Genomic DNA, 24,490 nt, shown 5'->3' on the forward strand with positions numbered 1-24,490 from the left:
ACATTTTCATTTATTTTTACCTTCAAAACAAAGATTACAGAGCAAGCCAAAACGTTTAAGCACCTTCATGGGCAGAAATAAAGTCCCCACTTCATAGCTTTAAGGCGCTACCAGTGCTCTTACTTTGAGATCTGTGAACTGCTGTATCCGTAAGAAAATGCTGCTTGTGAGCAGTGTTCTCTCCTGGCATTGCTCTAAGGGCAGGAGAATGCTTGTTAATATAGTCCCTCACTCAAGTAAGTTAACTTGCGGACAAGAAGCTTCTTCCAGGCACCTGGAGATTATTTTTGTACATCAATCCTTTATTGATTTTTCATACAACTAAACATGTAACATTTGCAGAAATGTACTGTAATTGAAATATCATAAATCACGCTGCAATATTAGTATTATGAAAGAGAAAGCAAAACACTTCTTCACCAGATAGAGGAGACAAGTCAATAAGCCCCTAAATGGGTAGGGAGGGAAGATGGGTGAAAACACAATAATAGGGGATATGGGAGTGTGGTCATGAAAAGCTAGAGCCGGATCATTCCTGCCTTCTCCTAGTAAGCCGTCTCTAACTCCAGATGGATCGAACAGGCACCTGGAGATTGATTAGTTCACAGAGATCTGATTTCTTACCAACTGGGACTTCAAGATGGAACCACTTCAGCAGTGTCTCTGAGAGTTGCCAGCCACACCACAGCTCTGCATCAGTCAATGTTGCTTGATGTTATCATCTACCCCAAATCTCACGAGCAATCTTGGCACCCTAAGAAATCTCTGAACTTACATCCTTTGTGGTTGTTAAGGGCTACTAGGATTTGGAACAAAAGTTTTCAAGGCAAAGTTAGTCTTCTGCATTGTTAAGAAACTCAAAGGGACCATATCTGAAAATGTCCACACATCAAGATGGTCATGCGAAGAGAGGGGATGTGAGCGCTGCTGCTGGAAATTCTCAGGCACAGATGGATAGTTTGGAGACCCATGAAAGTCTAACCTTCTCTCGTCCACCAGTGGAGACTGACGAAGGGTCGTGCGAAAATCCACAGAAATTCAGTTCATTCCCCCACTACCAAGATACAACCCAAGCTTCCCAAAACCAGATTGCAAGAGGAGAATCCATAATCAGAGACACAAAAGATGTATGCTGGCATCTCCTCTACAGGCATCTGCCCTGATTGTCAGTGTTCTTATTTCTGGGTTGCACTTGGCGCCATGACAGGCAATTCTGACTTTTTGGTGGATGCTTTCTCAGGCAGGTTCTCAATGCAGATATGTCAGCGGGACCTATGGCCTCATTCATAAAGTTAGAAAAAGGTCATCTCCAGTTAGGACAAAATATCTCCTTTTCGTTCTTGTATGGTACAGTTGCTGTGGACACCTCTGCATTTCTGCGCTTACTCTTGACCTTCATGGTCACAGCAACAAAGATTGCTGCAGCTGCTCCATACATTCCTCAATGCAAGTGAAGTGAGCTTCTTTTGAAGTTAAAGAGGTCCTGAAAACATGCTCATTGTGCTCATTATATGTCCAGACTTGTGGCACTGGCATAAAAAAACAATACCCAATCGTCGGGATACACACAATGAATTCAGGTGACTATCCAATCACTTTTGAACAGCCTCTTTCTGAGCTGGTTCCACGCAGAAGGTGGAAGGGTGGGGGGAAGCACCAAATAGTATGGAATGGGCATTGTAATCTCCCCATCTCCAAACTGGTCATTTTTCCAGGCTGCTGTTACTGGGCAAAGCTTAAGACCTTCATGCATACAGTCAGGCCTCCACTTTCTGTCACACTGTCCTTCTAAGTGAAACCCCAACTTAATGTTCTTCTTGAATCACTCCAACCAAATCCATGCAGCAAGTACATCTCTGCAATGGCTGCCATTCAAGGAGCAAGCATTCTGCAAAGCCCTGCACATGACCCACAAAGCACCTCATTGCCTGGCACCACACTCTCTCACTGATGTGTTCTACCAAACCATCAGTCCATATAACTGAGACAGGCATTCCTCAACCTATTGTAGGTCTGCATAATAGGGTAAAAAGCATGTAAATGTATTTCTATAGCACTTACTTCCCTTGAAGAAGCATTGAAGCTCGTTTTGGTGAGTAGCATACTACTCCGGGACCCAAGGTGGATTAGTATAGGGAAATATAAGTTTATAATTGGAGCAGTGGACATGTGAGTCTGTTAGTTGGATTGACTAGGATAGAGGAGGGAAAAGTCTAAAAAGTGTTATTATGGAGATCATAGTTGTAAAATGAGGTTTGGGATGAGTTAGAGAGTGAAGTTAGAGGATGTGTTGAAAGAGGTATAGACTGAAGCATACAGTAGTGAATTGGAGAGAGTTGATCTTTTTATATACACAGTGGGAGTAAAATTATAAATATATAGACACTTAACTGCTTTAAAAAAGTACATATGTATATGGGAAATAATAACGAGATATATAATTGTATTATATAAAGTCCTATATGTACTTGAATGTATAAATATTTAGAAACTCAGGCTTGTAAGTGTTACTATACAGAAAGCTAATTTTTTATTTTCATAAATAGTTTTTGATAATTTTATGTTTTTTTATTTATTTTGTTATTGCTAAATTTGCGTAATTTATTTTTCAGCAATAATGCAACATTTTAGGAAAATGATGCAAACTTTCTCCAAAAATTAGTATTTCTATATTCCTAGCATGAGCATTCATTTTTTGACACGAGAACACCTTTCGCTAAAAAATAAAGCACAAAGAACACAGTTGCTCTAAATAATAGATGCTCACTTTATGATTATTTGCTTCGTCCCGCACTATAATTTTTCTGGTTATGATTTCTGCACACTTCCCCCAGCTTGAACTTCCGTTTGCCTTCTCTGTCTTGAGTTAGACCTTGTAGAGCTCTGAAGGGCCTTGAAAATGTGCTTGATTTGTTCTGCCTAAAACCCTTTATTGGATTATAAAGGTGAATGATTGATCTGCCTCGTGAATCTCGGTGACTTCTGATCCGTTTTCCTAAAGTCCCTCAATAGAAATGTTCTTTCCTTCAGCCCCGTCCCCAAAGCTGTATGAGTACTGTACAGAGCCGTCACATTATTTGAAGAAGCCAAAGTCAGCCTTTGTGAATGTTAGTTTAAAAATGCCACATCCATTCTTAAGTGCTCAAATTATGCAAGTAATTTTACATATATTTAAGGGTTCCACTATCTGGAGACATAAATCCACAGAGTTGTATTCAGATGGCATTTGAGGCCAGAGTTTCAGGAGACACTGCTTTTCTGCATAGGTGGAGAAGGGTGCAATAACTTTCAGATTTAATTCTCATTGACTTATTCCAAAATTATTTAGGCCCTGACACACCTTTGCTGTCTTTCATGCACATAACGTAATTAGGCACAGAGAGCAGGAAACCACCTTAACCAGGCCTGGTCTATCTTTTAGCGCCAGCCATTATATGAAACCGTGTAACTGTAAGACATTATAAAATATACATATGCATTTCTCATTAATAAACATTCAGTTAGTAAAAATGGGAATGTCTGTTTCAATAGGTTATGTGAAAGGCGAGTTCTGCTCGAGTGCTACCTTCACAAAAATGAAACCCTGCTAAAGATCCACAATGTCCCTTGAGGCCACTGTGTCTGTTTCGGATGTCCTTGTAATACCCAGCCAGTCTTCTGAGTGCATGATAAAGTCTTACAGTAACATTGAAATATGTAGAAGAGAATCCTAAACAGCCTTTTTCCTCTCCTATGTGCAGCATGGCCATTCAGGTGGACAAGTTCAACTTTGAGGCTCTCCCTGAGCCGCCCACTGGGGAGGAGGCAGACTTTACCAACCCGAAGCAGCTGGAGGAGGAGAGGCAGCTGGCCAAGGGGCTGGAGATCAACAGCAAGCTGGACATCCGCTGGAAGATCATATCCTTTACTGCAGAAGTCAGGCCTGAAAGTGAAAGTGTGCATGTTTTCATTAGGCCTTCACCTGTCTTTCAAGACTCAGCAACATTGTATGAGCTGCCACCTCCCCATCTAACTTTCAAACAATACCATCATCTCTGGTCCTTGCCACACATATGTGGCAATGACACCCCATCATCTCTTGCCCCAATGAAAACCACCTCAACCAGGGACCTAGAAACTGCAGTACTCGGTGCTGATGCTGTTTCTTTGATGAACTCCATATATGTTGTCATTATTATTACTAGTAATAACAATGCATGTCCTCAGGTATACATCATAATGATATGTATATTACCAAGGCATTCCATGGCCATATAGAGGAACAAGGCTGAAGCCGAGTTCCTTTATAAGGTCATGGAACCCTGAGGTAAATTGCAACATATCACAGAGAGTATTTTATTCGTTATATGCATGGTCATACCATCACCCATCCCGTCAATCACTTAAATCCTTAGCACGCTGTCCTAAGCAAGAGAAATCATAGTTGCAGACATGAATAATAAATGCGAAATCTGTTGTGTGAAATTAATCACATCAAAGAGCAAATCATAATTTGTTGCTGAAACGTTTACGTTTAATCTAAATCACACTTTAAAAGGCTGTATCTCAGAATGACAAGTAACATGCAGAAAAATTCTGGGGAATTCATGTAATGAATTTTAACATACAAAAAAATCATGTTTCCATAAATCTTTCCTTTGTGCCTAATGCTGTTAAAAAGAAAATATGGGTCATAAGAGCGAAAAGTGTTTAAGTTGCAGCTGTAATGATGCTCCATGACCTCCCTTTCACTCTGGCTACTGGCTCTAAAGGCAAGCATTGTGATGTCACAGCACATCTGTTATAACTTATTACAGTTGAGCAGCTACGGCATGTTCTAATTACTGGTAACTAGAGACATCACAACTTGACTTCAATATAGTCTTACAGCCCGCAGTAGCAGGCTATACCGGCCTTTAAATGCCCGCTCCAGTGTTAAACGCTTGAGACGAAGGCAAGGGCCTCTAACAATGGAACAGGCCTTTAATAGTCGGTATAGCCCAGCTATGGAGGGCTGTAAGGCTTTTAGAACATTCCACCCCATCAGGGCAGAATGTTCGAATTAGTAAAACAAAAGTCTCACAGATCCCGAGGGGGTTGAAATCCCCTCAGGCTCCGTGAGGCCTTTGTTAAACATTGGAATGTTGATGTTCCGTGCTTCTACCGGCCATTAGAAGCCCGGAGCACTCTATTGTCTTCAATATAGCGCTCAACATTCCAATGTTCTTATAAGGGAATGGAGGCAGGTTTTTAGGCTGAGATTGCACGCTCCCATGTACTATATTATTATTATCAAGAATACTGCTGGTGCTGGTCAGGATCATCTGCTGCTGCCAAAGATTGATTTCTCCTCTCCCTAAATGACAACTAGTAGCAGGAAGCTTGCCTCGTCACAGTGAGTGTTTCAAAACCGTCCAGATGACAACTCCATTGACGTCGAGCTGTATCCAGGTAACGGGGGCCGGTGAGAGCCCTCTTGTTCCCTCCTCATCAGCAAGCGGTGTTCATTTCTGGAATGCCCAGCCAGTACAGCTATGGGTAGAATTCTCTCTACCTATATTTAAATCATCATTAAAAACCCGCTTACTCATGAAATTCCACACTGATTTTTGATTGGTGCAAGCAGAGGTTGTTCACTGCCTCAAGACACCATTGTAAAGTGCACTATATAGTGACAATCCCCATTATCGCCGGGACACTCCATGGAGTAGCCGTGCGCTATACAAGTGCCCAGTAACATAACATAACATTATCAAGCCCGCTAGCTCCTAAATGCTGTGCAGATGTCTTTCCCTGGCTGCTCAGCTATCAAAGTATTGGACCTTTTAATTTTTCATTTGATAGGATGTCAGTGTATCCATGTAATCTGAACAATTTTTGAGATCTGTTCTATTGTATGATTAACTAAATACACAATCGTGTCCATGAACACAGGTGACATTTGAGTGCACATTAGGCCTCCCAATCCAGACCCCTCAGCGTTGTGTTCTGTGAAGTCCCCCCCTCTTCTCCCTTGCTGAGTCACCGTCTGCAACAAAGCGGGGATTCGTCCTTCCTGCTAAATTGCTCCTGGGTTGCTAACAAATTAAATCTAGCAGTTCAGAGCTCACTTCCTTGCGCGAGCTCTCCTTGGCATTTCTGTTATGTGACGCTAAATTTAGCACTTAGATCCACATCTCCAGCAGATTGTCAAATCAAAAACCATTTGTGATCTTGAGAAGGATGCTGTGAGTGAGGAAGCCGGTTCGAGAGGGTTTTCGAGAGCCTCGCTGAGCCTAGACACAGCCATTGCTGTCAGAACACAAGCCCTTGTACCTTAGGCTTGAAACATAAGTGCTCATGTAAAGGGGGGGGGGGGGGATACTTTATAGAATTGGGGGCCCAAGAGTTTGTTTACTGAAGAAATATGATACCGGGACAAAACAGCTGGTTTGCTGTAATGCTCGGAGTCTGATATGTCAGGGAGAGGTGTGGCGCCGCGGCCAGGGCGACTGACGCTGGAATCTGGGGATCCCGGTTCGATCCCCGGCTCCGGCGGCAGGTTAGCCCAGCACCATGTGACTCTGGGCAATAGCTTGCTTAATCTTCCCGACGGCCCCCAGCGCCTAGAGACCCTTACGGGTGATTGTGCACTTTACAAATGTGGATTATTATTATTATTATATGTCAATCCATTATAGTGATATAGGCCTCAACTAGAGCACATCAAAATAATATGATAGAATAAACATTGGGCTTTATTCAGAATTTGGCAGACCGAAAGATCTCTCAAAACGTTGCAAGTATCCCGTTCACCGCATTTCAAGTGCCATCTGTAATACACTTCTCTGACCCTCATGGATTTTACAATTTAGCTATTCGCAAAACATCCTGCTAAATTGTCAGTTTTGTAAAATGCCGACACTTTTTATAAAAGTGCCCACGAAACTGGAAGAATGCAGCCTCATCCAAAGCCACTGGCATGGATCGGGGGTGGGGGGGGCTGTATAAAATAAACTCACCCATCACAGTGTCTCTCCTCCATCGTCCGGCTGGAACGGAAGCAGGAAGCACACAGGCTCTCCTAAGCCAATCTTAACACTGATGTCCGCAGCGTTGTGACTTGTCTGAGCACCGTGGTTCGGCACTCAGACAGGGATTGGGAGCCTGTGCATGTTCTCAACCCAGGGAGTGCAGTACAGCCTGGTGGAGAACATGCTAAGTGCGCATGACTGTTTGGCCGGCACAAGAATGCCGGCCAAACCGCCATGTGTACCTGCAGTATCCCCCCACTCCTTCCTCTGCTCAGAGCCTGCCGGGCAAACCTGCCTCAGCAGGGAAAAATAAAATGATAATAACATAATGTTATCATTTTTTTTTTTTTTTTTTTACACTACTGAAAAGCAGTGGGGTGACGCTCCTCCACCTTAGTTGAGGAGCCGCCACTGACCTTGTTTTGGTCCAGTGCTTGGCTCGTGGTTTAGAAAGTCCAACCTGAGCATCAGTGCAATTGTGCACCCAGAGGCCTGCAATGGCAAACTTGACACATGCTTAAACATCAGAGATGCAAGTGCACACAACAGGTCTGCAATGGCAGGCTGGAGACTTGTGTTAAACACATCATATGTGGAAATATGCACACACAGGCCTGCAATGCCAGGCTTGAGACATGTTTAAAAACATTTGTCACCCAGAGTGGGATGGTTATGCCCAGACGTCGGTCCCGTGGTCTCCATGCCACTAGAGTCAAGATATCCTGGCTGATGAGGGCTGAAAGCCCGAAACCAGTCCTCGGATGCATGTTTCCAGTCCAGGGAGGAACTGGCCTGGCAGTTCGGGGTGGACTGTTCCCATTGGGTGCAGGGTCAAGACTGATTTCCATATGGCTGGGTCCAAACTGGAATGGCATGGTGAGCACAAAAACGATGGATTAAGTCCCAGATCTCTGTACTGGGGTGAATTTATGACATTGTTCTGCATTCTGTCCATCAATTGTTCTTTTTGCATTTGTCACCCCAAGTGGAACAGGTATGCCCAGACGTGGATCCGTGCTCTCCATGCCACTGGAGTCAAGCGATCCTGGCTGATGAGGGCTGAAAGCCCGAAACCAGTCCTAGGATGCTTGTTTCCAGTCCAGGGAAGACCTGGCCTGGCAGTTTGGGCTGGACTTTTCCATTGGGCGCAGGGTCAAGACTGATTTGCATATGGCTGGGTTTAAACTGGAATGGCATGGTGAGCAAAAAAACTATGGATTAAGGCCCAGATCTCTGTACTGGGGTGAATGTATGACATTGTTCTGCATTCTGTCCATCAGTTGTTCTTTTTGTAAAAGCGTCGGGTAAGCACCCCTTCCTAACATGTGTAGGAAGAGCATGTGCACTTTCACGCTGCATTTACAGTGGGAAAATACCCACTACAAGAGAAGCAGCATAACCCATGTGTTGTCCCATGAGAGGAGCTGACCTCCTAGCTAAGGAAAACCCATATGGGTGTTCTTCAATACCTGGGCAGGGAACACTCATGTGTACCTGCCCAGCCGTTCGTCTACCACTTTCTTCAACCCTCAGGGCTTACCCTAGGGGCGCTCTAGTGGTTGGGGGAAAACCCATTCAGGGTTGGCTAATGAGTTAAAAATGCCAAACTGAGCATAGGTGCAACTGTGCACCCACAGGCCTGCAATTGCAGGCTTGATACGTGTTTGAAAGGCTATTCTGGTGGGTGGCACTATCAGTTATGCATCCCACCATTAGCCAGTGCAGTACAGGCCCTAGCAATGTGGTGTACCATTTCCAGGGCACTCACAGGTACAACTCCTAAATCAATCAAGTAAGCACCACTTCCTAGTATGTGTATGAAGAGTGCATGCGCTTTCCCACTGCATTACAGTGACAAAGCACCCAGAGTCCTAAGGCCATGGAAAGAGAATCAGCAAAAACCAGGAGGAGAAAAAGCAAAAGGTTTTAGGGAAATCCCCTAAGAAGGGCCATGTCCAACAATTACTGACACTTGCAACTAGAGAAAGATGCCAGCAGCGAAAATGGCTGCTTTTGTGCTGATTGCTATCAGTTTTAATGCAGTATTCATCTATAAGACGTTCAAGCTGGAGAACAAATGTTTTGGGGCCATTGTTTTGTGTGTCCCTTCAACGTGTTTTTGGAGTTTTGGGGTATGAAGGCAGCCACAGAAAATGTGCAGCTTATACCGACTACATAGAATGTTAATTGTGCACAGTGCGTTTTTCATGAGTTTAAAACTTTAAAAGTTAAAAGAAAGAGCATTGTGACACTATGGTATGGCACACATTAAGCAAGCAGTCATTGCAGACATAGGCTTATTTGAGTATGATGGCCCAGATAGTCCTGACATGCCATGAGAACGATTCGAGGAATCACATGAAAGAAACAACATAAATAATATTGGATTACTGGAATCATCCAAACAACATTATGTCAACATCTAAAAGGTCGATGAGCCTGCTGGGGTCTCAGATTAACTGTGTGATTTCAGTATCAAATACCAGACCTCAAGAAGAGCAGAGAAAAGCAAGGTCTTTCAGGGTCTAAATTGAAAGACATAAAAATAGACAGATAAAGGCCAACTGACTTGACTTGGGGAGACTATTACAATCAGAAGACAAGTAAAAGGAGAAATAATCTTCCATGTGTAAGAAAAACAAGCCATCAAGCATTATCTGAAGTCAGAAGGGTCTCTTAGCCGTTAGGCATCGAGAGACCTCATAGCCAAAATAATATCTGTTTTACAAAAGAAGGTCTCTTGATGAGAATGTAATGTTGTAAAAAATAAAGGTTAATACTGGACATAAAAGAACCTAGAGAGGAGACAGATCTGAATGATGTGGAAGACACAGGCAGGACAGCCACATCTGCCCCAGAATATTTCATGGAATTGGGCAATCCGTGGATGATGCAAAGCAGCCGCGAGTGACAGAAAATCAGTGTGACAAAAACATGCTGTCAAACATAGAGAGCAATGGAGTACCCTCCAAGGCAGGAAAGCATGGGTTTACTCTGTACTTTCTGATACTAAAACCAGAGATAATTTTTCATTTAGTTCTAAAATTAGATTTTTTAAACAAGTTTGTCAAGACACAAATATTCTGAATGGGACTATGCCAAGATGTTATCCCCCTACTGGAGCAAGCGATTTTCCTGAAACTGAAACCTTAGACATCGAAGAGTGCCTATTTTCATATTCCCATGCACCAAAACTATTGAAAATGTTGCTAGTTTGTAATGGGGTCATTCATTATCCATTCACATTGTTACCATTTGGGGTCAACTTAATGAACCAAAAGAACTCCCACGCGTCCTGTATTTCTTCTATGTGGGCCTGCTAAGGCTCCATGGGCTGACCATTACTCAATGTGATAATAATTGAGTAATGGTCAGCCCATGCAGCCTTAGCGGGCCCACATAGAAGTAATACAGGTCGTGTAGGAGTTCTTTTGGTTCCTTGGGTTTTTCTTCCGCCTTACTCTTGGAACTATCAAGTACTTACAGGGGGTACCTTTTCTCAGATCGGGATCAAGTCAGCACCAAGAATGTTTACAAAAGGCCGGGTGGTGGTGTCCATGCATTTAAGGCAATAACCCCATACACCTTGGTATGTATCTAGACTGGCTGGTGAAGGGAAACTTGTTTCAACAATGCTAGTATATTATAAATCAAGTCATAAGACTTACAACAGTTAGGTTTTACTCAAATGTAAAAAACCATTGTAAAAGACAATGTTCTTCGGAGAAGAACTGAACATAGGCACAGGCAGGTCAGTACATACATCCAAGTGAGTCCTGGCTTTAGAAGAACATGTTCTCGTTTGCCATACATTACAGCCTGTGACAGTGAGAACTATGATGAATTTTTAGGGTATGACAGTGTAATTCATTTATTTGATACCACATATGACATGTATAAGAATTGCTAGAGTCAATGGTCTTAGAAATTTGTGGTCTGCGAAAACCTAGTGGATGTCACCAGCAGAGCACAAAAATAAATAAAGTTGTGGACATGCTGCAGTGTGACAAAAGGAAGAAATTTGAAGCTACCAGTCCTTACAATGGCAACAAGGGCAGATGCCTAGCGCTCGGTTTGGAGTGCACCTCTGGGTAGTCTTCAACTGAGGGGTTAATGGACAGTTGACAATGTGGATAAATATATCAACTTTCTGCCACTTAATGTGTATAAACCTTTGCAAGTCAAAAACAAAGCAGAATGGTGCATATTCAAATCGACAACACCAATACGATGTTTTACATAAATAACAATATAGGAGTTATGTCACATCTTTGGAACCCGTGCATTCTAAAGTCTTAGGGTCTACCTTTATTTCAATATTTGCCAGTTGCCAAAAGCATTTGGAATTTCTTTGAGAGATTACAGTTAACATCTCCTCCCTTACTTTTCTGAAAGTACTCCACTTGTCTCTTAGAAATCAAGTTACAGTATTCATTTAGTATTATTTTAAAATGTATTAAAGTTTGTACATTCTTTTTTATTAAAATGTCTGCACATTGCATTGAACTGAGTTTTTAGTTTTAACCTATGGCAGTCCATACTTAACCAACCTGAGTTAGTCTTTGGTTGGATCGAAATATGATCCTTATTATCAGATGGATTTCACTTTAACCAGGCCATTACCATTTCAGTCAGATGACTATACCATTCCAAGCCCTGGCTATAAAAAGGGTGTAGTAAATCATCATTAAGTGTGATTTCAAACATGGCTGTAACATTTTCTTCCAAAATACAAGTCCATATTGTAGGAGGGTAAGTAATATTAAAAGTGAATGTTTAAATATTTAAAGTAACCAATGGGTCTTGAAGCACAACCTCCATTGCTGGTCACTAACTTTATAGTCCGTTGTGTCAAATTTCCATCCAAAAGAATCAACAAACTTGGATATCTACATTTTAAATTAGTGAGATCTTCTAGAACAGAAAGCCCTTCCTCAAATGCTGCCACATTTGGTTGAATATAAATATTTAAAAAAAGATTACCAAGGATCTCACACTACATGATGAAATATAGTGTATCAAAAGTCCTTTTTGCTTGCCAAAGTGACCCCAACTCTATCCTTTGGGGTGCTGTGTGCTGTGCAGCATTTGTTTGGGGCCAGATAGCACCCACTCTGATCTTCGGTACGTCTCATATCTAATTTTCATAGCAATGAAACAGTCCAGTTACCACCCTCTCTCTGTCGGCATCCAACCACACCAGCCGAAAAAGATTTGAGAACAAGATCATGCATTACTCATAATGCCCAAAGTCAGGGAGGAATTGTCGACACTTTTTTTGTTGCTCATGCATCACAGGTCAGAGGAAAGGGACCATGGGCTGGTGGATTGTGCAAACAATTCACCTTTGCTACTCCTTTACTAGCAAAGCATTAGATGCAGAGTCAAGGGCATAGTCCACATAGAAGAAGGGGCCGAGCTGATATCCTTTCCATTAATAACAATCGAGCAGACAGAAGCTGATCCTCAGTACTGTGTCAATATCCAGTCACCGTGGCAAGGAGGTCAGGAAGGATTAAAACATCTGTTGTTTTCTATTTTTATAAATTTCTTTATTAGTTTGTTCCTCCAAATCTGCAGACCATGTACAGAAACAATAATACATCTCATCCACCTCAGCAGAGGCGGTGTACATTTCAAGAATAATACATGCAAGCAATTAGACCTAAGTCCGCATCTGTGGAGGTTTCCCAATCTACGTCATTCCCTTCGTTTTTATGTATTTCATCATAACTCAACTGTAATTAAACTCCCCCCACCTCCGTTCCAACCCCCTCCCAAGCCCCTCCCCCTAATGGATTGAAACATCTGTTTGGCACTAGCCACGCCCTCCTTCAGAGGGGGAAACACCGCTCTGTAATTGATGTGCAGCATGTGAATTGAGGACACGTTGCTGTTGCAAAAGAAACGAGTTACTTACTTGGAAAAATAGTTTACGGCTTGAAACAGTGGTAGATTCATGTGACCCTCCTGTCTCATGGGTGAAGGTGGGGAGTTGGTGTACAACAAGGAAATGTAAATGCAGTTCACACACATCACTAAAAACACTTGAATACATGTATCTGAGATGGTCCATACTGGGGCAGGCAGAGCTTTACTTTCAGCGGCTGTTCCAATGGTCGGCGCCCAAATATAAACTTTTTTAAAGATGATTTGCCAAGCCTCTCGATGGTGGAATAATGCACAGCATGTCAACCCATTAGAGTTACAAGCTGCAAAACAAGTACCTTAGTTTCTTCTCCAACATTATGACATTACAAAATATTTTTTCCAATGATAATAACGTTGTGTTGCACGATGACCAGGTCCTCACTCTGCCTGATTAGATTAATTCGAAAAACATGACCACGTTCTTTAATTCAGGACCTCTTATTTCCTGCAAGCGAGACGAGAATATTCACATTCAGTAGGGGTGAAGAAAAGAAGTAAAGCAGGGAAATGCATAGATTACACGGTTATGCCATCCTGTCCTCAAATTGTACAATTCATTTCACTGCCTATTATCTGATATGCTGTGTTACACATACAGGAAAATATATTCAAACTCTATCGTGCCCACCCCCTTTTTTATTAATCTTTAGTTCCTATTTTGGAACGGCATCCGTCGAAGCAAGACGGGCAAACGAGGATTCCTGCAAGTGAACTGTAGATCAAAAGAGTCAAAATTCAAATGCAATTTTGTGTATTTCTTTTTCCATTTATGCTGGCTATCTAGTGGCTGCTCCCTTGGAGATAAAACTGATTCGCTGAGTAGAGAAGACGTCGTCTATTTCCATGACATTTTTACTAATCCTTTAGTATTTGTATGTGGGAGGCATGAAGGAAATCGTCTGATGGTGATTTCGTTGCAATTATGTACACATTTGAAACTGCTTTCTCCCATCTTTTTTAATTTTAAGTGAATGTGTCACACTATACAAGCGAAAGCTTGCAATGCGTCTCTGCCACTGGGGCTAGCGTGAAAAATCACACTACAGTGACAGCAAGAAATGTAGGACTTCCTATTGCAATATAATGTACATAAACTATGTGTCTGCAATCAGAGTGCAAACCTAGATATGAAGCAGTGATGTGCTGTACTTGGTGAGTGGTAGGGACACATTTGAGGGTGAAGCTTTCGACTCTTCATGTAGCGTGGACACTTCCTCAAGTGTTTATTCCCAAGTACAAAATCAAGAGCACTGTCAGAAAATACTACCTCTAATGGTATTATTTGTATCAGCACCGAGTGCAAGTGAGTCGTAATACAGCCCTTCTCCAATGAGAAGCGTAGTTGCAATACATCCCTTCTCCAATGAGAAGCGTAGTCGCAATACATTCCTTCTCCAATGAGAAGCGTAGTCGCAGTACAGGCCTTCTCCAATGAGGAGCGTAGTCGCAATACAGCTCTTTTCCAATGAGGAGCATAGTCACAGTACAGCTCTTCTCCATTGTGGAGCGTATTTGCAATACAGCCCTTCTCCAGCAAATTTTCAAAGAAATAGACAAGTTATTTTCTCGATTCATTTGGGGGTATCAAAGATCGCGCAGAGCTTACAGGTACATCTCACTCCCCAGAGACAAAGGGGGCCTCGCTGTCCCAATTCTCAAAATATGTTGGTGGGCTACACTCTTGAAATATGGTAAGGCCTTACTGACACCAAATAGACATCCGACACAAGAAGGGGGAGTTCCAACTCCACAAGAACTCATCCTAGGATCCGAAACAGGTGTACATCTATGGCGTTTGATCTATGACAATCATTTTAAAAAAGTTCGCTTTAAAACACTCGCAGGCATATACAACGCATGGAAAAACATACGCAATCTCCTCGGAATTGGAAGGTATTCCCACTACACGAGCCTCTGTCGAAATTACAACCTTCCAGAGATATTCTCAGACACATGTATGAAAAGATGGGCTAATACAGGGATCACCCGATGTGGTGCCCTCTTTTCACCAACTGGCTTTAAGTCGTTCGAAGAACTGATGAATGAGTATGGGCTAGAACATAGAGACTTTTTCAAATACCTGCAAATCAGAGATTTTTTAATGAAAAAGGGGGTGGCAATGCAGAGTTCCATAAAGTCCATACGATTGAGGCCGTTATCCGCAAGAACACAGCCAAAATAGGGGAAATCTATAACAACCTAGTTATCCTCAAATGGCAAAACAAATTAGACATAAATGAAGACTAAGTCCAACTGGCATACCAGTCATCACAAACACTACTAATGTCCCCCAAGCTACAAGCACAATATTTTAAAACCTTTTCCCAACTTTATTATACACCACATCAAATAGCTAAGTGGAGTACAGGTAAAGGTACCCAGTGTCCAAGATGTGCATCACATGAAGCCGACATAATACATATATTTGCCACATGCGACACATTAGGCCTCATCAGACGCGAAATCTCTAAATTTCTCTCCGGAGTTTGGAACACAACAATAGAAATATCAATAGCCGAAATAATGCTAGGAAGTGATGGAGATCTCAGGGCAAAGGAAATATAGGGACTCATATTTATCTCCATGGCTGTTTTCAGAATATGTTTAGCATCTAGCTGGTTGGATCCAAATCCTCCAACCTTTTAACAGTGGCGGGCGAGACTATTAGCTACTTATAGCCTAGAAATAGCTATATATAGGAGGAAGGGGGTGAAGAGGAAAACAAAAAAGGCTTCGAAATCTGGGGTCCTCTTATACAGTGGATGCAACACTATGAATCGTAAATTACAACAGCTAATATTTGAAACTAAAATGACTTTATCATGGGTTAATCTCTCGCTTATATCTGACTAAGTTGTAATGAAATGTATTCCGCTTTCCTTTCCTTTTTTTTTCTTTTCTTCTTCCATCTTTCAAATTACCTGTCAAATGTGACCAGTGGGGGGGCGGGAAAGGGGGGTGGGAATAGGGCAATACAGCCCTTCTCCAATGAGGAGTGTACTCGCAATACAGCCCTTCTCCCATGAGGAGCGCTGTCGTAATACAGCTCTTCTCCAATGAGGAGTGTACTCGCAATACAGCCCTTCTCCCATGAGGAGCGCGGTTGTAATACAGCCCTTCTCCATTGAGGAGTGTACTCGCAATACAGCCCTTCTCCAATGAGGAGTGTACTCGCAATACAGCCCTTCTCCCATGAGGAGCGCTGTCGTAATACAGCCCTTCTCCAATGAGGAGTGTACTCGCAATACAGCCCTTCTCCCATGAGGAGCGCTGTTGTAATACAGCCCTTCTCCAATGAGCAGTGTACTCGCAATACAGCCCTTCTCCAATGAGCAGTGTACTCGCAATACAGCCCTTCTCCAATGAGGGGCGTTATCGCAATACAGCCCTTCTCCAATGAGGAGCGTAGTCGCAATATAACACTTCTCCAATGAGAAGCATTGTCACAATACAGGCTTCTCCAATGAGGAGCGTAGTCACAATACAGCCCTTCTCCATTGTGGAGCGTATTCGCAATACAGCCCTTTTTCAATGAGGAGCGTAGTCGCAATACAGCCCTTCTCCAATGAGGAGCGTAGTCGCAATACAGCCCTTCTCCAATTAGGAGCGTAGTCACAATACAGCCCTTCTCAGTGAGGAGCGTAGTCGCAATAAAGCCCTTCTCCAATGAGGAGCGTTGTCGCAATACAGCCCTTCTCCAATGAGGAGTGTACTCGCAATAGAGCCCTTCTCCCATGAGGAGCGCTGTTGTAATACAGCCCTTCTCCATTGAGGAGTGTACTCTCAATACAGCCCTTCTCCAATGAGGAGCGTAGTCTCAATACAGCCCTTCTCCAATGAGGAGCGTTGTAAGAAGGGGGTGACGCTACCAACCAGAATATAAGATCCTTAAGTATTGCCCGGCGGTGTCGCCTCTTAAACCCACAAAGAAGTTAAACTATTGAAGAGGCAGGCGCTGGAGACTGGAAGGCAGGAAACAAGGTTTTTATTCTCTCCGGAGGAGAACACGGCAAAACAGACAGCAGGTATCGTTCTGAGGTGCTCTGTCTGCATCTCTGAGGCCTGGCCTCTTATACATAAGTTAATCACTTTATTGCATGAAACACATTCTCGTTAATCCTTTGATGTACGGAAAGACATCCTCGGAACCTCTCCTTCAGGGGGTCAGCGGGCAGAAGTGTGTCTTTGTCTTGTTTCGCCCGACCCCGTGAGAAGAATGTGCTGCAGTTCTGCTGGAGGTGGCATTGTCCTTATAGCTCTCTTGCAGGAGGATCAGCCAAGCAAGGCAGGAGCCGTGGACAGAGAAGGGTGAAGGGATGAATGGTATTGAATGTCCAGTGGCATGGGGTAGCAACCCACAGATCCAGCAGTTGGTGGTATTGGTGGCAAGATTGTGCTGGTGAAGTAGCTGCACGAAAGAGTTGTTCCAAAATTCCCTTCGCCTCTCTCTTAGTTGAGGAGAGAGCGAAATCAGATAATGTTCCTTCATGGTGGTAGGTTGAGCAGTGGTTAGGAATGTTTCGTGAGCAGGCGCATGTTCTTCCATAATCCAGAGCGTGGTCATGAGGAGAAAACAGAAGAGGATTGTGATGAAGAGTGCAATTGTCTTTGAGCGATGAAGTCTGTCTGTTCTCGGATTTCTGTAGTGGGTATTTCCTGCTGTCTCCGTCGGCTTCTTATTTGGCGCTTCCATCATCTTCTTATCTGGCGCTTCCATCATCTTCGTTTTCAAGGTGCTCGGTAGTGGGCAGGACCACAGACTTAGTTTAGCTTCTCTCCAGGTAACCCTTGGTAGTTTGGGTCACCGTTCTGAGATCCTTTAACCTAGTCCGTGGCCTACTTAGCCGAAGCTCCCTCCTTTCGACGCAGGAAATACCCTTCTCGTGATGGTACAGTGGGGTCAGGATGTTTTGAAAGTTCAAGTGTCTCTGTGTCAGGATAGCAATTCAACGATGGTCGGTCCTGGTTCAGGAGCTCTTCTTGGGTGTTGACGGTGTCTGTCGTGGCCAGGGCTGGGGAGACCTTTTTGCAGTGATGGGCGTGCAGCCAGTGCTTCTTCCCCTCCACTCGAAGTGCGGTCCGAGTGGTGATCAGCACTTGCCAGGGGCCCGTCCACCGGGGTACCAAACTCTTTGATCGCTGAAAATTTCGGATCAGCACGAAGTCCCCCGGCTGGATGGCGTGACCCGGACCCCTAGAAGCATCGGGGATGGCCTGCTGCACCTGCTGATGAATGACAGACAGAGTTTCAGTCAATTTATACAGATAATCAGACATTAGGACGTCCGGAACGTCATGAATGGAAGTTGGTTTCGGGGCAGACCAGACGCTCATGGGTCGACCGAAGACAACTTCAAAAGGAGTTAAGTGATGTCGGGTGGGGGTAGAGCGCATCGATAGCAATGCCAGTGGGAGGGCGTCTGGCCATTTCAGGCCCGTGGTAGCCACTATTTTGGCCAGTTTAAGCTTTAGTGTGGCATTGTGTCGTTCGACAAGTCCAGCAGATTGGGGGTGGAAGACTGCGTGGAATTTCTGTTTAATACCCAACCCATTTAGGATGAGCTGGATAACTTTGGCTATGAAGTGGGGGCCATTATCACTCCATAAAACACGACAGAGGCCATAACGGGGGAAAAACTCCTTTAACAGAACCTTTGCAGTGGCCATAGCGGTGTTGTCACGGGTTGGATATCCTTCCACCCACTTGCTAAATGCGCACACCACAAAAAGTACATATTTCAGGCCTTGGCATCTGTCTAACTGGATGTAGTCCATCTGCAGGACTTCAAATGGGTGGTTTGGGACCCCAAATCCCCCCCGGGGTACTACAGTTCCTTTCCCGGGGTTGTGTTGCAGGCATATTAAGCATTGTTGAACCAGGCGTTTGGCGGAATCTGGGATCTTATCATTGTGCCAAACCCTGGAGACAAGTTCGATCATGGGGGCTGATCCTATGTGGGCAGGGGAGTGTGCCATGGTCAATATGGGAATCAAGTATGAATCAGGTAGCAACCATTTGTTCGTGTCTTTTGTCCGCCAGCAGCCTTCATCGTCTTTCAATCCCACCCGTGTCCATTCAGTCAACTCGTGTTGTGTGCTAGCCGTTTGAATGTCCCTGATAGTGTCTCCAACGTCAGTCCATTTTTCCGCTTGTGATCTGGTCACGTACATATGTGTTGTCGTCCTATTTTCAGCTGTCGTTCGGGCGGTGATGTCGGCTAGTGCATTTCCCTGTCCAATAATGTCTGTCACCTTCTTGTGTGCCTGGCATTTGATGACGGCAAGCTTGTTGGGGAGGAGGACAGCTTCGATTAAGGCGGAGACTAGATCCCCGTGCAAAATGGGTGTGCCGTGTGAGGTCAAGAATCCCCTTTCCCTCCAAAGGAGCCCAAAATGGTGAACCACCCCGAAGGCATACTGGCTGTCGGTGTAAATGTTCGCTGTGGTTCCTGTTGCCAGGATGCAGGCTCGTGTCAAAGCAATCAGTTCCGCTGCCTGGGCAGATCGCTGGGTGATGCGGGCTGTTTCTACTACGGTTCGAGCCGTGGTGACTGCATAGGCAGCGGAAGTGGTACCATCGGAGAGTTTGATGCAAGAACCGTCCACCCACAGCTCCCCGTCGGGGTCAGGGAAAGCCGTGTCTCTGAGATCGACCCTACTCCTGGTCTGTTCGTCCGTAAGAGTCACGCAGTCATGCACGGGGTGCACATTGGGATCGTTCTCTGGCAAGGGTAACAGAGTTGCCGGGTTCAGTGTGGTGCATCTTTTCAGGGTGATATGGGGGGCAAGCAAGGTCAGTTCGTATCCAGTCAGTCGTGCACTCGTCAGATGTTGCGTCTTGGTTTGGTTCAGGAGGGTGTCGACTGCATGGGGTACCAGTACCGTGAGGGAATTCGAGAGTACAATCCCCTCACTCTGTCGGATAGAGATTGCAGCAGCAGCTACAGCTCGAAGGCAGGCAGGCAAGGCTCTGGCGACAGGGTCAAGAGTGGCAGAGAAGTAAGCGCAGGGTCGTTGCTTAGGGCCGATGGCCTGGGTCAGGACAGATAAAGCGCACCCCTCCCTTTCGTGAGTGTAAAGGGAGAAGGGCTTTTTGTAATCAGGGGTACCTAGGACAGGGGCTGAGCAAAGGGCATCTCGCAGTTCCGTGAAGGAAGTTTGACACTCAGGGGTCCACGGGAGTGGGAAAGGGACGTCTTTGTTTAGCAGAGAATGCAGTGGTTTTACAACGAGGCTGAAGTTTGGTAACCATTGTCGGCAGAAGGAGGTGAGGCCTAATAGGGAGCGAACCTGCTTCTGGGTCTTAGGGACAGGGGTATCTAGAATGGTTTGGATTCGATCAGGAGTGAGTTTTCTTCCATCTTTGGACAAAAGGTGGCCTAGGTAAGTGACCTGGGGTAGGCAGAATTGCAACTTCTTCTTGGAGACCTTGTGGCCATTTTCCGCAAGGAAGTGCAAGAGTTGAATGGTGGCGGTAACCGCTAGAGGGGTGGTGTCGGCTGCCAAAAGGATGTCATCGACATATTGTACCAACACCACTCCGTCGGGTAACTGGACTTGGTCTAGTTGTCTTTTGAGGGCCTGGCTGTAGATGCTAGGGCTTTCCGTGTAGCCTTGAGGCGCTCGGCAAAACCTATATGAGCGGGCTTTTAGGGTAAAGCCGAAGAGATATCGGCTGTCTGGGTGGTTGGGGATGGAGAAGAATGCGTTCTTGAGGTCGATGACGGTAAAGGTGGTGGCAGTGGATGGAATCAAGGTCAGGATGGTGGTGATGTCTGAGACCACAGGGTACTGGGGTACCACCACTTTGTTGATCTCTCGGAGGTCGATGATAAAGCGGTATGCTTTCTCATCTCCCTCTCCCTGCTTCTTGATAATGGGCAAGATAGGGCTGTTGCAAATGTTGCTAACCACTTCCTCTACCACTCCTGCGTCTATCAGTGACTGGATAATCATTACCAATGCCTTCTCGCCCTCTGGCGATATCCGATATTGGGGGAGTTTTGGGAGTGTTACGTCTGGTCGGACAGTAATGTGTACTGGGTCAATTAACATACGCCCTACGTCCGAATCCGCTTTGGCCCACAGATACGGAGGCAGAGTGTCAAGCAGGGATGCGTCAACGTCGGTGATGGAAAACATGTGTCGGGGAGAGCAATGTCTAAGCAGAACGGGGTTGTCGTAAAGAAACACTCGAACTCCATCTTGAGAACACCTGATCGTCGCTCGGAAGTGTTTCAGTAAGTCAAGTCCCATAATGGCGTCAGGGCTATTGGAGGAGAGCAAGAACGTGGTGTCGGTGGTGTTGTTTTCTACGTCAAAGAGAATCGGGGCAGACAAAGGGTTGGTGGAGGGCGTTCCATCGAAACCTGTCGATGTTATGAGTGAGCCAGACAAGGGTGCCCTTGGAATCAGTCGTTTAGATAACGCACTACGTGTTGCGCCAGTGTCTACCAGAAATGGTGACTTGGTACCCAGGACCTTAGCAGTGACGTAAGGGCCCTGCTGGTCAACATAGAGCTCGACTGGATCCCTCCCTTGCCCTTGGCTGTCCTATGCGAAGTTGTGGGTGTCTTCATAGTCAGATTGTTGATATTGGTTCTGCCTGGGTCGATCGAACGTATTTGGTCTGCCTGATCTGTCGTTAGTCGCGTCATTTGGGGGCCCTCGCTGTTGTCCCTTAGGTCTCGGTCCGTTTGCTACGTCCCTGGGGTCTTTGTTTCTGATCATTTCCAGAAGAACTGGGCACTGGGATTTCCAATGGCCAGTCCCTTTGCAGAAAGCGCACTGGTTCTCTCTAAGGTCTGTGCGCCCACTGTAGGAAGTCAGAGTGCGGTCTTGGGGAAATGTAGTCTTGGGGACGTTCGTCTGGTAGTTTCCCCGGTATTGGTCTCGTCCTATAGTCACCCCTTGTAGTTTGGCAATCATCACCCTCTCTTTCAAGTCCTTCTTCTTTTTCTCTGTCGCCCTATCGTTTTCATTTTTCTGATGTTCATAATATTGGGCCATTTGGAGAATCGCTGTAGGTTTGGAGGCTGCCCAACTACTCTCGCTGGCCTGTAGTTTCTGGGATATCTCCGATGACAGGCCCTTAACATAATTCTGGACAAACAGATGGTGTCCGGTTGCAGTGGTCATGTCCTGGCCGCTGTAATCGGAGAACACCGTTTCAAACCGGGAGAAGTATTCTGATACATCCTCCTGGGGTTTCTGGCGACAGGCTGTTACTATCGACCAGTCCACTTTCTTTTCTGGGATCAGGGTTTTTAATTTCTCTACGATTTTATCTGGAAGGTCTAGAATGGATTTCAAAGGCTTTTGTCCTGGTCCCCGTTGTTTATCCAGGTCATTGAGTTGTGACCAGGTTTGTCCAAACAGCTCAAGGTGGTCGACTTTCCGGATTTGCTTCCACACATCAGCTGGTAGACATAACCCGAAGAACAAGTCGATGTCAGCCAGGGTCATAATCGTTGAGCCCAGGGCTGTACCCAATTCAGTATAGAAGGCAGTGGGGTTTTTACGTAGGTCGGGTAGAGATTTTCGGAATGTCAGTATCTCTTGCCGGTCCCATGGCTGGTAGACCCAGTTGTACACTACCCTTCCCTTCGCATCTTGGTTGTTTGCATCATCGTGAGTCCCTGTACCTCGGGGAGGAACCCAGTAAGGGGCAGCCTCTCGTATCGGCATCATGGTGTTAGATTGCTCGGTTGGTGGTTTGGTCACTACGGAGGTCGCGGATTTAGCTCCCGGCTCTCGTTCAGTGAGGTGGCGGAAAACCTCAAGCGTACGCGTAAGGAGGTCCGACACATCACACTCGCCCTCATCCCCGATATCGACCTTCCGGTACAGAGTCGTTAGGCTCCCGGGACCGTTGTCTCGATATCGGTCCTCGTATGCATTCAAGACATGATAACACAGTCGTACGGTAAAATGTCGTCTGTGACTCCCTGTATACGAGCTGAACATATCTGTGATGTACTCTTCATCATCCTTCCTTTCTACCAGTGTCCTTGCTATTTTGTCGATCCACGCTCGCTCATCTTTGCTTAGTCTGCTTGTTCTTGCAGGGCCAGCCCCTCGAGTCTCATGGTCGTCTAACGTTGTTGTTGATGCGGTTTTTAATACAAGGGGTTCGGCTGGCACAGAGGCCATTGGGGCCGAAGCTGTGGCGGTACCTTCGTTTGTACCTGGGGGTGGCGCGTGCTGCGCCAAGGGTTGGGAAGGGGCATATGGAGGGGGCATGTAGATGATAGGAGGACCTAACAGCAGATCCTCGTTGGCTCGTTGTTTCGAGGGTAAATCAGGGTAGAGCATGGAGGGAGTTCTAACCGGACACTGGCTTGGTGTTTCCATTTCTAGTTTCTGTTTAGCTTTCTCTCTTTCCTTTATCTCTTTTTCTAGTTTCTGGGCAGCTAGGTGGGCTGCTTTTCGCAGCTCTTTTTCCAACCTACTCTCAGTTTTCTTTTTACGTTGTTCAGTTTCTTTTCGCCACATGCCGAAACTGTCAAGCATAGTGGGTGTTGTCTTGTTTTTACCCAGGGCAGTTTCTAGCGTTTTTATTTTATCATCATCGAAGGATCCTATCAGGGGCCACTGACTTTCTTGACCCTTTTTCGTATATTTATGCCATAGTTTACTATAGGATATAGCGGTCAATCCATGCTTCATGAACATGTCCTTATTAGGGGTGCCTTCCAGCGGGGCTGGATGGTCCATCTCTAATAAGCGGTCCGGGCTAAACAGGCTACTAATCAGTGGGGAGAAGACAGACATGACGGCTCGTAACGAGGGACTAAAAAGTCAGCACTGCCTATCTTATCACTAGGTGCAAAGACTGGACAGAATATTTCTATTCTACGTTGTTTGCAGGCAGTGAATACCTCATGGATCAAAATAACAAAAAGACCAATAAATATTCAATGGGGAGAATGAGTAGGTCCGCAAAGATCTGCGTTACCTACCCTTTTCACTATCTGCAAAAAGGGTGGTCTCTTCCCTGTTTGCAGACAGAGAATCTCCAGAAAACAATAGTTTTGCGAACAACAGTTCAGTTTCAAGTAATTATTGAGTGGGGGAGAAAAAAATAAGCACGGCTGCTGCCCTACCTATCCTCCACTGCTTGCAAAGAGAGAGAGCCCGTTGTTTCTCCGTTTGCAGACAGTGAATCTCCAAATAAATAAAAAGAGCAATACTAGTATTTTTTAAACAATCAAGCAATCAAGCAATCATTTCGCAACTTGTCGTGATTACACGACCTTACCCGGACCGCATGGACAGTTTCTCGTCTTCCGAATCCAGCGCCCGATCGTCCTCTCTTCTCCGTTATCCTCGCGGCACTCCTGATGGTTCCCAGTCAGGACCGTAGATCACTCGAGAGAGGTCTGTTCGGAACCAGTGAAGTTCGGATGATCGGCTGTCAGACGAGGGTCTATCGGACAGACGCGTTCCCGATCGTTGCAGTCGTTCACTCTGTCGTCAGGACCTCTCCCACTGGATCCACGGGTCGCTGATGGGCCCACCCAGGGACGCCAATTGTAAGAAGGGGGTGACGCTACCAACCAGAATAT

At 45.2% G+C, this 24,490-nt stretch overlaps 1 protein-coding gene across 1 annotated transcript in view; it reads left to right on the top strand.

The window, feature by feature from the left end:
• Window positions 1–24,490, top strand: part of TRAPPC9 (trafficking protein particle complex subunit 9) — a 2,424,721-nt gene that overhangs the window by 1,619,317 nt on the left and 780,914 nt on the right. Inside the window, exon 20 of the mRNA XM_078686702.1 lies at window positions 3,741–3,897. Coding sequence (XP_078542828.1) covers window positions 3,741–3,897 — 157 coding nt within the window. The remainder of the gene's footprint in view (window positions 1–3,740; window positions 3,898–24,490) is intronic.

The sequence above is a fragment of the Lissotriton helveticus genome, chromosome 4_1 (assembly GCF_964261635.1).
Source record: "Lissotriton helveticus chromosome 4_1, aLisHel1.1, whole genome shotgun sequence".
NCBI lineage: Eukaryota > Metazoa > Chordata > Amphibia > Caudata > Salamandridae > Lissotriton > Lissotriton helveticus.